Source organism: Triturus cristatus, chromosome 5_1, assembly GCF_964204655.1.
Source record: "Triturus cristatus chromosome 5_1, aTriCri1.1, whole genome shotgun sequence".
Lineage (NCBI taxonomy): Eukaryota > Metazoa > Chordata > Amphibia > Caudata > Salamandridae > Triturus > Triturus cristatus.
In genome coordinates, this window is record NC_140587.1 from 559,007,178 (window position 1) to 559,020,939 (window position 13,762).

Sequence of the window (13,762 nt, forward strand, 5' to 3'; positions counted from 1 at the left end):
TGTGTGCGAGGTGTCACTATGCATCTGTATTGTAAGATACAGAGACAATGCCAATGTGGCTAATAACATTTGATATTTCCTCAAATGATAAACCGTCAGAACCATACAAATTAAATAATAGGAACACATAGCTGTTTTGCATATGTGGGATGAGCATCTGTCGTACTACATGCACATTTACAAACATAAACACACTTCTCACGCAGTCACCTCTCAAACACACTCATGCACAAAATCTCCACTGAAATGCACACTTTACGCAATCTCCCTCTCACAATATTTATACACATATTTCCCTAGGAACTGCGCATAAAATTGTAGATTTCATGTACCACTCATGCAAACACTTGAGTCTCACATACATTTCATGAGACACTCGGTTTTTGAACTACAATTCCTGTAACGTATGTGGGATTTTGCAGTCAGACTCAAGAGGATACATGTTTCATGCTCACTATACTCATTCTGTGCAAATTAGCAGTATGAAAAGCCCTTCAGTGTGACAGTTCTGGATTAAGTGTAAAAAAATGCATAATTCGTATCAGGCATTTGAACACAGCATAGAGATTAATTCACAGCTCTTCAAATTAAAAAGCCATATTTTGATTTTCTTTTTATACTTTTAATTCTTTATTTTTATTTTTATAATGCGGTGTGTAATACATTGCTCTCATTCTATCCACTTAGTAAGAAGAAACATCTAGGCATGCCAATCTGAGAATAGTGCTCAGACAATGTCTGTGGCAGTGAAGCAGTTCTTCACTCAGCTTTCAGGATAGGGTCAGAAAATCTTTTCTATGCTAAAAGTACCTTACCAGCGTAAATACTGTTATAGAAAGTCAAGATCAAATTATTTTTTGCTGTAAGGATGCCAGCTACAACAGCAGTAAATCCACAAGATGTGCTTATTTTTCTACAGTCCTGAGTGGTACTTGGAAGGGAATAGGTAGTTGCTACAGTGGAAACCCTAGGCAGTGAGCAGTGCCATTTCCTGTTTTTGTGGGTTTTCACACATTTGTAGAATAAATACCCCACACTCATTTGCACTCCTAATCATATACTTAAAGCAACTAGGCATGAATCTGTGCAATTAATGCAGGAATGTGCATGATGCACTCCTTTATTTTGGGACTGTAACGTCTTCGAATAGAAAATAATTTTGCAAATAAAAAAATAACTGTGAAATTGTTCTGATCTAAAGATCAGAAACCAGAACCCTAGATCTAAGATTTCCCACAATGAAAACCCTCACCACAAGGAAGTTAAAAGCAAATAGGGAGTCACTCGGTGGGCTGTTAAAAACCTATATATGCCAGTGTTGTAGAAAGGCTGTCACATGCCCTAATGCAGATCTGTCGTGCTTTGAGGATGGGACGCCTCAGATGAGGTAGCTGCACACTCTACAAATATCTTTGATTCATTCATTCATTGAAGGTAAATGGGATCTCCTAGCCTCTATGGACAGTAAAAGTCAGCCATAATCGAGGTGCAGGGAGACCCTCACATCACAGGGACTTGATGCCACTGCAGCTGGTGAACTAAACATAGCTAAGCCCCTGATGTCTTTGTAAACTCATCTAAGTCTTTTGAATTGCTGTAGGTAAACTCAGTATTATAATTTTTCCTCCTCTTTTTTTCTTTTTTGGCTAGCTTTACGCGTGTGGCTACCCAAAGTCGCACACATTATTGGTTAACTTCCTATGTGGCTTACAACCAATTCTTTATATATTTAAACAATTTTAAGAAACAAATATCCAGACATTGACTATCTATACTATATTACAATCTTTATTACCTCTCCTGTCTGTACAATATAAGCATTGAAGGTGAAGTGAAATATCTAACCCATTGGTGTTTTGCAGTTGTTATTATTTTGTATATTGCCACATAACACTGATGCAGTCTCCCATTTGCTGATAAATCGATCTAGTTGGTGTTTTTAATAGGTGAGCAATGCATTGTTGCACCATTGGCCCTACTCTTTCTGTATCCTCCCTGTCTCGCAGTAGACAGCAAAATATATTAGAGTTTGGTGTGACCAGTGCCTTTTTTCAATACCAAATTCCCAAACACTAGGACATCCTTTTCAATTCTAAAAACTCAGAAGAAAATCTTACCTTTTCTCCACTGGGACAAGTAGGCATTGATGATTAGCTCCACCATTCTGATGGTGTGCCTAACAGCAGATCTTCACAAATTTGATCATGCATTCTAATCCCATAGAGCCGTGCACTGGCTGCTGGTGAAACAGTGTATCTACTTTAAGGTCAGCTGCCTGGTCCACTGTGCCTATCAGCATCTCTTGGAGCAGAGTCCTTTTTGCTGCTTTTAAACCTTCACTTCCTCAAGGCCCAGTCCTTCAAGATCTTAAAACCCAAACTTAGGAATGCCCTTCATCAGACCTTTCCCCACCATACCTCTGGTAGGAAATTGAAAACACTCATTCTTTTTAGGAAGGTTTAACTTCATTTGTTGCTGGACTTAGTTTTTTTCATCTGATGTATTACCCCTCACCCCCTTTGTTTTGTTTGTCGTTTCGCAGTTCTAACCCCAGGATGCTTGCAGGTGACAAAGCTGTAGAAATGCATAAATATAATTTTAAAGAATAACAAAGAAAGCATGATTCACAAAGGAGAACAAATGATAATTTCCCAATAAAATGCACTGTGCCCATTGCAAAACATTTTCATAAAATGTGCTACACATCTAAGGTCTATTTAGATGCACAAAAGTGTCATCTGCAAGCACAAATGACAGACTTTGATTTGTAGAATCTAGTTTTGTTGACACACTCATAACTGGAACTATTAACCATGATAGGCTTTCCATAGTTGGATGAGATAAGGGAACATGGAGGTGCCACAGGAGAGTCCATGGATGGCAACTGGGAAGCTGGTGAACACCCACAAAACTTGTATTTTCCACGATTTTGTGCAGCTACACTTAGTGGCACAATTCTTAGTAAGTGCCAATCACGACATTGATAAACTTTTTTAGCTCCATAATATTTTCAGGGGGTGCAGTGCTAGGTATTTAATGAAAAATATTTAAGGTGCATTGAACCTTCCATAACTGGAAAAAAAAGTGTAATCCATTTTGTTGCAAAGTATTTTGGTATTTGTAAATCTCAAATAGATGTAATTTTATGAAAGTGTAGATTTAAAACCACCACTGTTTAGTGTGTAGCACCAAAAGACGTGCATGTTTTGCATGGATCTTTAACAAGGATGCATACCCTATGCAAATCAGTCCCATCAACTTCCTCTGACTGCAGTGCAATCCATTTCAGGATTACATTGCTAGCTTGCTAGCTGAAGCTGGAAAAATAAAGTCCAGAAAAAAATCACCATTTGGATGGCGTTTCAGAGTGTCACCTGCCGGTAGTTCCCGATACCTATTTGGATGTAGAGGGAGGCTTTAGAAGTCGCCTAGGGAAGGGGCTCCAGAGGCATCCTCCATGAGAATTCAATAGTAGAGTGTACTCAGTAAAACATGTTTATCACAATTCAAGTTCATTCGTTAAATAATGTGAGTTCGTCCTTACAAAAGTGTCAAGCTGAGATGTCAGTCTCAAAATTCCTATTATTCCAAGGTATCACAAATGTATTTAATAATTTAATTGATAGTCAATGCATTTAGTCCCATCAGGACTTCCTCAAGGCTGAAAACAAAAAAACAAATACACATAAATTACACAACCACATTCATTTTATAATATTTAAAAACACGTCTCATAACTGTTCTGCAGCTCTCAATGCACACAGAGGAAAATCTATGAGTTCTTCTGTTACAGAGGTCTGATTTACATCCTGAATGAAATTCCAACTTCATAGCATATACAGTTATTGGTCATAGACAGTCATTAAGTTGCTTTTGTTAATGTTAGTGCTATCACATTTATTGTGTGGTTCATTTGATCTAATTCATATAATATTATATGTTGTTCCTCATATTATTTTGTAACGTATCCTAAGCCAAGACCAGGAAGCTAGTCATTCAATTTCTCCCAACCATTATCTTGTTACATTATTTATTCATTATTTCTTGTACAGCATCCTCCATGAGAGCATGGCATATATTTTCTCTCTGTTTGGCAGTAAGATTTCTGACCAGCATTTCACAATTCTACCACTCAATAATCACCCTTAAGCTCTCTCAGCCGTCCACAAACTTAAAATCAACTATCAATAACCATCACCCTGAAGCATTAACATTCCCCTTTCTCTTCTTTGAATACTTGTACTGCCCTTAAGGTGAGGAACACTGCTAATTCCTCCCCTCAAGTATTACACTTTCCAGAATGCATTAAGCTATAACACCATCATAACATCTTAGAAATGTTTCATGAGGTTCAACCCCAAGCTTCTGCTCAGCTACAAACACCTATATAATCTTCTAGCTACTTTGTAAATTAAGGCATATATGCTACAGTCTAATTAGTAGGATAGCTCTGCGCCTACAGCAGAGAATATTGTGCAGCATACATGTTACAGATACAACACTTCTAACAGAACTGGTTTTGTTGGGACATAAATGTGGTATTCATGATATTTCTTATGAGTGCTCCAAGATTTCGATGAGGTTGTACTATAGGGACTTTGGGCTTTTTTGGAATGTCTCTGATGTTTCAGTAACGTTGTCACTTAAATGAAATTGATAGGAAAGTAAAACTTAAATTCAAGATGCTTGAGACAACATTAGTCTATAACAACCTTTAGCCCTGTTTCTTAATTCATTATCATATATGCATGAATGAAAAAATTACAGTGCTTCACAATTGTTTCCACTTATAGATCAAATACTGCCAATAAATCCACTTATTGAAATCTCTAATTTCTTTCTTAAGGACCCCCCTTCTTCTGTTTCGCTTGGCCTTCGAATGGAAGAGATGATATTCAATTTGGCTGACACGCATCTGTTTTTTAATGACTTAGAAGTAAGTAAAACTTGCTTTGATTGACCTGCTGAACTTCCATAATTTAAGCTGGTAAATATGGCAGTGAGATGAACATGAACTGCACAGTTTGTAACTACTTCTAAATTACTGCATTGGAGACAGATGAGTGCACTGGAGAGTCTTTTAAATGCCAGTAGTGAAAGATGTCTGCATACAACTTTTGTAAATGTGGTAAAGTGCATATCAGTGTCAGCAACAAACACTGAAGTTTGATACCCTGCACAGAGCATTAAATATTGAATGATGGTTTGTCTACACTGTGAGTAGTATGGAACACTATTTTTTCTTTTCCACCCCGCAGTGGGGACTTATCACCTGAGAACGTGAACACCTGAGCGTGCTCATGAATTTTGCATATGTCCTTCTCAGTAACTGATTGCATTGGACTCTGGGACTTTATGAGTGGAGGACACGAGCTGAAGCATCCTGCAATATAGTTTTGGAATAGATCTGGCCTCACAGGATGTTACTGTGCATGTTGTGGTCCACTTCATGGACAGGAGGTTAGCATGTATAGAGCAAAAGTGGCATTAGACAGTAACAAGCCATTTTTCGAGTTTAAGTTTTACCTACTTATATATGAGAAACGTAGGCCCTGCACCTGTCTTTCTGCATGTGAACTGAGAGGAAGAGAAACTCTTGCTGAGGGCAGGCACTATGATAATACAGTGAGGTGAATCTTTGATGCAACAGGGTTCTTGGAGAAAACGCTGGTGTTTTTTAAAAGGATTGATTTACATATGATGATTTGTTAAAGGAAATGGGCAGACATGCAATTAAAGGGAGAATTTAAGCAATAACACTTACAGTTTAATTACGAAGTTTGTTGAAAGGTGCTGTACTTTGTTACTAAAGCAAACTTGTTAATAGAATGCTCGCAGATGTACCAATTAATAGGATCTCTTTTTGAGATATATTTATTTCAGACTTTTATATAGCACGAACATGATCCGTCCGAGTTTCAGAGCGCTGTGCAAATAGCAATTGAGTCATACATAATGACAAAGGAGAAAAGCAAATAACAATCTGAGAGAAATGTATGTGCTTAGTGTTTAAAGTAGCTTAGATCATTGGTGGTTTAATGCATTGCTTCTCATTTGATTATCATCAGTTTTATGTTTGCAATAGCTGTATTGTGCACCCCAGAGTGTGCGTCTTTTTCCGTGATTTTGCGTTTTATAAGAAAATATACATTTTATATTTTGGTTTACATTGTTTTGCTTTTTATTACTCCTTATAGCAGAACGTCCTGCCATTTACTATATGTGTAAAAATATAATCTGAATGCTTTAAATTATATTGTTTGTTTATTAAAATAAAATGATTAATACAAAAACAAAAAAGAGGAATTTCGTTGCTCTAATGAAAAGTCAGATGGTGGAGGGACTCTGTGAGGACCACACTAGTATATTTTTCCTTATAAATAAATATGAAGTGTAAGAAATTGTGTTATTGTTTGAGGGGTGAGGAAGCCCCACTGAAATACTAAACACAACCAGTGACGGCCCGTGTAGGGCGTTTGACCGGGGCGGTGACGTGGCGCAGAGGAGGGGCAGGGTGGGGGATTGCAAAATGCGGCAAACGGCCGATTTCAGGTAAGTTACGAAAAAAATTAATAAAACGAATTTCGTTGCGCGCGCTGCATCGCATTTGGCGATGCAGCGCGCGCAACGAAATTCGTCCCTGCCCCTCCTGTGCACCACGTCACCGCCCCGGTAAAACACCCTACACGGGCCGTCACTGAACACAACCCTCATCAGAGTAAAACACAAAAGTCACTAAATAAACCTGTGCTTAACCCTCTGTTAGTTTGGTACAAAAGCAGTCAGGCTTAACTTAGAGGCAATGAGGCGCCAAGACACCTCCGGGTATACGTGCGCTTTATAAATTTCTGTAACATAACATAACATAACATAAATTATTTATGCTGCACACAAACAATAATAAAGTGAAAAACCCAAAGAAAAATCCCAAACCAATTCAGAAAAACAGAGTTTTTAAAATAAATTAAATGATGTCAAAACACCAAACAAAAATTCAAACAGTACAACTTCAGAAATTAGTTTTTAAACTTTTAGGTGAACTTACTGCTGAAAAGCACAAAGAGCTTCTTATTATGGGCTTCAGGCAGGGTTCTTTGAAGTGCAATGAGGGCAGGATCCAGCTCCTCCTCAGTTGTGCTGTCAACAAGACCCACTCCCCTCACACCTACACCTCTTTGATTCCTATGTCTGGAAAGAATACACAGCCCAATTCACGGTTGTGTGCACCAGGCCACTGGCACAAAGACACAGTTGGTTTGGAAAGAAAATTGCCAAGTTTCTAAAGGTGGCATTTCAGAATAGTAACTTAAAATGTGACTTTACTATTAAAGGGGATTTCAAATTACAACTCAATTGTGTGGAAAGAAGCATTTCTTTATCTGATCCCAAACTAAAGTTATCACTTATTAAGTGTAATGAGCTAACCCAGTGTTAGCCTATGGGAGAGAGAGACTTATAGCTGTGAAAAAGGACTTTTGGAGTTTTTCCGTGCCAAGACATGTAAAACTCTGGAACATGTGCCCTACTTTTTAAATACCATGCACCTTTTCTTATGAGGATTAGAGCCTACTGTAGGGATGACTTATAAGTAGCAAAAAGAAAGGTTTAGGCCTGGCAAAAGGTTTATTTTGTAATGTCAAAATGGCGGTTTAAAGCAGCCAAACATGCTAAAAAAGGCAGGACGGAAACCAGTGCTTAGTTTGTAAAAGAATGAGTGCCAGTGCCCAAAGGTCTGCCCAGAAGCTCATGCTAGTACAATTAACAAATGCCGTGCACCGAATACCATGGCTGCGCCGTTTTAAATCAACCTGATAACACTACCAGACACTCCCTGTCCTCTTATCTCTCTCTAATTGGCTTCTGGTTTCTCCCTTTTTAACAGGTTTTCAGCCTTTCTCTTCCTCCGCCTTTCTATTATGTTCCTTTTTCCCTATGTTGCTTTTGGTGAATGTTTGATGTGAAAAAATAAGTGCTGATCCCAAAAATGCGTACCTTGTGGCCCCCACAGGCTCAAATTAAGCAAAGCCTGAGACATATTTAGCAGTGTTGCTTTAGTGGGTGGCACAAAAGAGGCTGCCGTTGACTGGTGGCATTTAATTTACAGGCTCTGGGTACATGTAGTACCATTTACTACTATCTATATTTAGATTAAATGTTTTTAGAAAGAGAGCACAATTACTTTACCACTGGTTAGCAGGGGAATACTACACCACGGATGTCAGTTCGAACACCAAGAAGATAAGGAAATAGACAGGAAAAGCAGAGTTGAGTCATTGGGAAAGGAAGAACGCACTGGAGAATACTGTGGCATGCTAGAAAAGGGTTTTGGAATAATCAATAGCACTAAAAAACAGGAGTTGCTTGTGGAAGATGAAGAGCTGCCAATCCCTGCAGACAGTGATTTTGGCAAACATAAGTCAGCTGATTATTTTCATGCAGCAAGGTTTCCAAGATGAGTTAAAAGAACATGGGACTTGAGCTGAGGAGTGAGCTCGGGATGAGGGTAGGAGTCACAAGAAGAGCACGGGGCCATGAACAGTCATTCTGAAGCCACTTTCTTGATTAAATGTTTTATGTTTCTTTAGACGTGAGAGCTGGTACCACGCTTTCTTTGTTTTTTGGCAATGTGTTTCTTGAGGGTGAGGCTGGTAACCATGGTGAAACCAAGTGACTTGGAATTTAGTGAATATTGGTGTTTGCAGCTGTCAAGGTTCATGTTATTATGGTTTCTTGTGTGCTGTTTCTGGCAAAACACCGGATCAAGGTCTGGATAATGTACAGCCAGTGTTTGGAGGATTCGATGTCTAAGGAAAAGAGCCTTTCAAGTACAGTTGTGCATAAATGGCATATTGGTGAATCTTAATGCTGTTGTCTATGAGTAGACCAATAAGCAGCTCAATGTAAATGTTGAAGATGGAAGAATGGAACCCATTGATACGATCTTGGAGATGAACACAGAATTACTTTTTAATAATCTTGCTGATGAATGGTATGTGAGTGAAGGGCCGGTAGTTTGCAATGCTGTCAGGGTCTAGTGTAGGCATCTTTAGGAGTGGTACAATCTGGCCTGTCATGAGAGCTTCTGGAAAGGTTTCTTGAGATAGAGAGTCACTGACAATGGTGAGTAGGGGTGAGAAAGTGCCCCCAGAGAGAGCTTTGATGACAGATGGGCCTAAGACATCATCTTTGTAAGAAGTTGTTGTGAGGGATTTAAGTATTTCAATGAGATCTGAGAGTGATAGGGTTGTAAAGGCTAACCACTGTGGAATTCTACGGGTAGGGGTGGGTGCGTAAGAGATGAAGGAGGCTTGGTGTTGTTGATATGCTGTATCTTTTCACCTTTCCTCGAGGTGTAAAATGCTGCAACACATGTCATGCTGTCTTGAATGGTAATGCTGATACTACAAATAAACAGTCTCATACTACTAACACAACCATACAAGACACCCTTACAAAGCCTCCAGGCGATACATGTTGTAGTTGCAATGATGCGCTGTTGACTGATTAAAATGCCACATGTTGGAGTTAGTCAATCAGCACAAGATGTTATAAATTAATATATATTGTCAGTAACAATTATAGCAGTGCCACTAAAGGTTGTTTGCCTTATTGCTGGAATCATAGTAATATCCTTACATATAAAAAGCTTGTGTTCATTCCATGATACCGCTCTGCAGCCCTGCACATGGCACAAAAGGGGGCTGTGCGCCTGTTCCTAGAAAATCAAACGGTCTTCTGCACATACACGGATAGAGTAACTGGACAAGTTAATGTATAGCAAACCCCACTCTGATTTTGTTGTAATTAAGATATTATATTAAGTTAAAGGTTTTATGTTCAGAGTTTTTGTTGAGATCCTGTTTGATTTGCTGGTATTCATTGTCTATTGGCATGGATGACACGTAGACCACAGGTACTGTTTGATGGCTTTAAGGTGCCAAAATGAGTCACGTTGTCAGTGTAATAGAGGACAATTGAAATAACTCACCCTTTCAGGTGTACATTCTATGAATGTTTATTTCTGTTCATTGGAGAAATACTAAACATGCTACTGATTTGGTGCCTTTAGGACTGTCAGTAGATACTTACGGTGTATGCATTGCCAAATCGGTGGTCTGTACTTGTGGCCATTAGTGTACTATGTTTCATTATGTCTTTCTTGGTACCACAGTGATGGTTCTTTAAACATTTGAAGCGACCACCTCCATTTTTCTTGTGACTTTATGTTACTTGCTGTCTCAAGTGGTGAAATAGTTCTACAAGTACGTCTATGTGCTGTAAACAGGGAGTTTCTTAGAAGACTAGCACAAGGCCATCTTCTGCATATGGGTAGGAACAGGAGATGGTGTATATGGTCACTTGCCAATTTACTGTTGGGAACGTTTGTAGCGCAGTTATACAATTCCACCCCTCAACAATTTTCCTACAGTGCAGGTACTAAACTGTTCATATTCGTGAGAACTAGGAAACCAGGACATGTATTATTATTCTCCTTAGACAGCTCCACCATGCTGCCTCAGAATAGAATAATTGTAAACAGAGGTCCAATTCTGTTGACCTCCTTGAACTCTTCTAGAGCAGTACATGAAAGGGCAGGTAAAATATTACTCTTGGTTTTGTGTTGAGACCTGTGCAGTCAATAACACTTCTCTGTAGGTATCTAAAAACCTGGTCACAATGGTACAGTAGGGTACTTAAGATTCAACACCAAAATAGATCAAGAGGTATTGAATTCATAATTACGAAAAAGTGTAGAATGTAAAAATGACACTTTTCCAAAGAAGGCATAGAACATTAAACTAAATCCCATACAACACTTCCTTTACTGGTTTTCAAAACACGTATTTAGCACAAACGAGTCAGCAGAGAGAATTTTCAGAAAATCCAAAAATATTGGAAAATATGTGTAAGAAAATAATTATTTATGTGTCCTTATTAAATGTATAAATGTAAATTATTTTTGACAGGAATTGGATTTGATATTTTTTTCCTATAATAATTGTGCTTATAGGGGTAGAACATGTTTTGATGAAAAGAAAGAGAATACATATGAATATCTTTTTTATCACTGTGAATATACTTCTTTTTTCTGCTGCATGCAGAAGTAAAAAAAGAAACGGGGTAAAATATTTTGAAAGCTGCAGGAGATATTTTTATCCTTGGTTACGTTGACGCATAATAATTGTGTCTGCACATACCTTACTGTTTAAAGTGGATAATTATATTTGTAGAGTGTACATTTTCCACAAATCACTTCATGATTCATTTGAATTAATTTAGGTGTTGTGAAAGGGGCTCTAGAAACCCAACTTATTCACAGTAGTATAAGATAAATCAAAACTCTGTGGGCCTAGAGTATGATTAAGAGAAAAAATAATTGCTTTAGAGCCGATGATCATTCGGTCTTTGGCCTCTGTTTTGAGACTTTCAGTAAAAGTACCATTTTTAGTCCAATTGGTTTATGAGCCGGTGTGTACAGTGGACACACAGCACACAATCACCAACTCTTTTTATATGGGCTACTGAACAAGTTGCCAGATGTTAAATTGTGTGATTAGTACTAATTTGTGTCCTGTTTGAACTGGATACCTATTTGTCAAATGCTGTGCTACTCACAGTCAAACGTAAAGACTGTTTGGAGATCTTCTAATGGCGACTGGTTAGTGTATTCTCGTGGGCTATTTATTCTAAGTGATTGGTATAACACTTGATTGACTTACCGCTAGTTATACAGTCACTTGCTTTCATATTTTGCATGAATAAAAATAGAAGTCACATATGACACCCACTGAAATATAGACCGCTGTTTATTTTAAATCTGACTGCTAAGCAAGCTTGTGGTAGGGCTGCCAACAGGCATTAATCATCACCATGCTGTTTTCTTGGGTTTTGCAAATATGTGTTATTTCAGACAGGCGATGGATTCTGAAAGATTCGAATACAACTTTTGCTGATCAAAGTTAATTGGTAGCAATTGGCCTTTAAATATTTCCTGATGTTTCCATTTTGAAAATCAAGCGAAATGCACCTTATTTAACAGATGAGCCAAAATCATGAGAAAATGCCAACGTATGACAGGCTTTAAATGTGGTTAGCTCAACATCTGTCCTATATTTTCCTTTCTTTTCATGTGCAAAGAAACCATACAGACAAAATATCAGCTTAAAGATGGAAAGTTCCAGCCATTTCTTAGCAAGGAAAGTTTTGTAACATATTTGTTATTTATTTTTATATTTAAAAATTTTGTTGAGTACTTTAAAACTATACACATCACATAAACGCCTATATGCATTTGCTACAAATTAAAATGTTTTACAAAATGTATTGGCTCCTTCAATGTAAGAAATGTAATCATTCATTTACATTTGTGCACTTATAGTTATTTTTTATTTTCATTAGATATTACTTGCGCATCATATATGGAATTATAGAAAAACGCTTTTGATAAATTTGACGATAATTTTCATTTACTCATTTGTCAGAGATGTGCAAGGAACAACCACGGAAAGTTGTCGTGTTGTTTTTTTCAAAGTGGTTTGCTTCAGTTAACAAACAGCTTTGCCCATTAAACGATAAAATCTGCAAACTGTTGCAAATAAATCTAATCGGGTTCCTGTTTTTCTAAGTTGCTTAACTTAAAAACTGTGAAAAACATCCCGCATGCTGCATTGTTTTGCTTTTTTATGAACTTCATGTTACGTTTTCGATTTTAAAGTTATTGCTGTTCTTTCAAGAGTTAATCGAAACTATGTTGAGAATGCTCAACTATTGGACAGAGAGAATGTTTTCAGTATTAATGCTATAGCTACATTTACAAATTCAGGTGTCAAAAATCAAGCCTAATTTAAAAGGGGATTCGTTTAGCAATTTAACCAGTCATATAATCAATCAGTCAGTTCATAAAAAAATTGAGCGTGTTAAAATAACAATTTGCATTTCCAAACCAACTGGGTCTGCTAACAGTTTTTAGCTTTTCGCTTGAAGTTCACAGTGGTAAGGATTTGTCTGGACGGGAGTGGTCATTTAGACATTCTCGCGTTTCTCAAGCTCTCCAAGTTAGCGGGGTACCTTTAAGGCTGGAATGTCTGCCATGGCTCATAATAAGAGCAATCCTTAGACTCTGACTAGCTGCATCTTCCTGCCAGTGCCCCGCCCAACCGTGTGACCTGGAGCACAAGGCTTGCTTGGTCTCCCCACTCCAGTAAAAATGTAAACTTTGTACAGGAAGAATGAAGCGCGGTCTGCCATCTATAACTGTAGTGAACAGCTAGCTCTAGGTATGGTTGCAGGAGATGGATGCTACATGTCAAAGCCAAAGCCTGCAATACCATTGTTGCCCAGGCCTGGTAAAGGAGGATGAGGAGAGAAGAGGCAGTGGTGTTTTATAATAAAAAATACTTTAGATATTGGGGACATTTAGTCCCTGTCATGATTGTGGTGCTCTGTGTTCCCGGATAGTGTAGACTGTGGCTGTACAAACTGTGGTGATATGCATGCTTGCATGAAGTAGTGCATTACAAAAGTCAAAGCAATGTCTATTCTGGCATGGAAGTGATGCTTTATATACAAGGCAATCTGGATTCCCCAGCATCAAAGGTGCTGTATATATAGGAGTCATCTCCATTATACCATAACAATGGCACTTACATATGGGCCAATCTGAAGGGAGGCAAGGGAGTGCTTCATGTGGTGTGGTCTTGCCTACAAACCTATATCGGAAACTCTCATGACAGTATTTGATTGGGGATTTTTGGGCAATGTG

General features: G+C 38.1%; 1 protein-coding gene across 11 annotated transcripts in view; it reads left to right on the plus strand.

Annotated features, from left to right (window-relative positions):
* EYA1 (EYA transcriptional coactivator and phosphatase 1) overlaps positions 1–13,762 on the plus strand; it is a 288,885-nt gene that overhangs the window by 191,626 nt on the left and 83,497 nt on the right. For all 11 annotated transcript variants that reach the window (XM_085605441.1, XM_085605440.1, XM_085605446.1 and 8 more), the window contains one exon: positions 4,847–4,936. In XM_085605441.1, the coding sequence (XP_085461567.1) occupies positions 4,847–4,936 (90 nt within the window). The remainder of the gene's footprint in view (positions 1–4,846; positions 4,937–13,762) is intronic.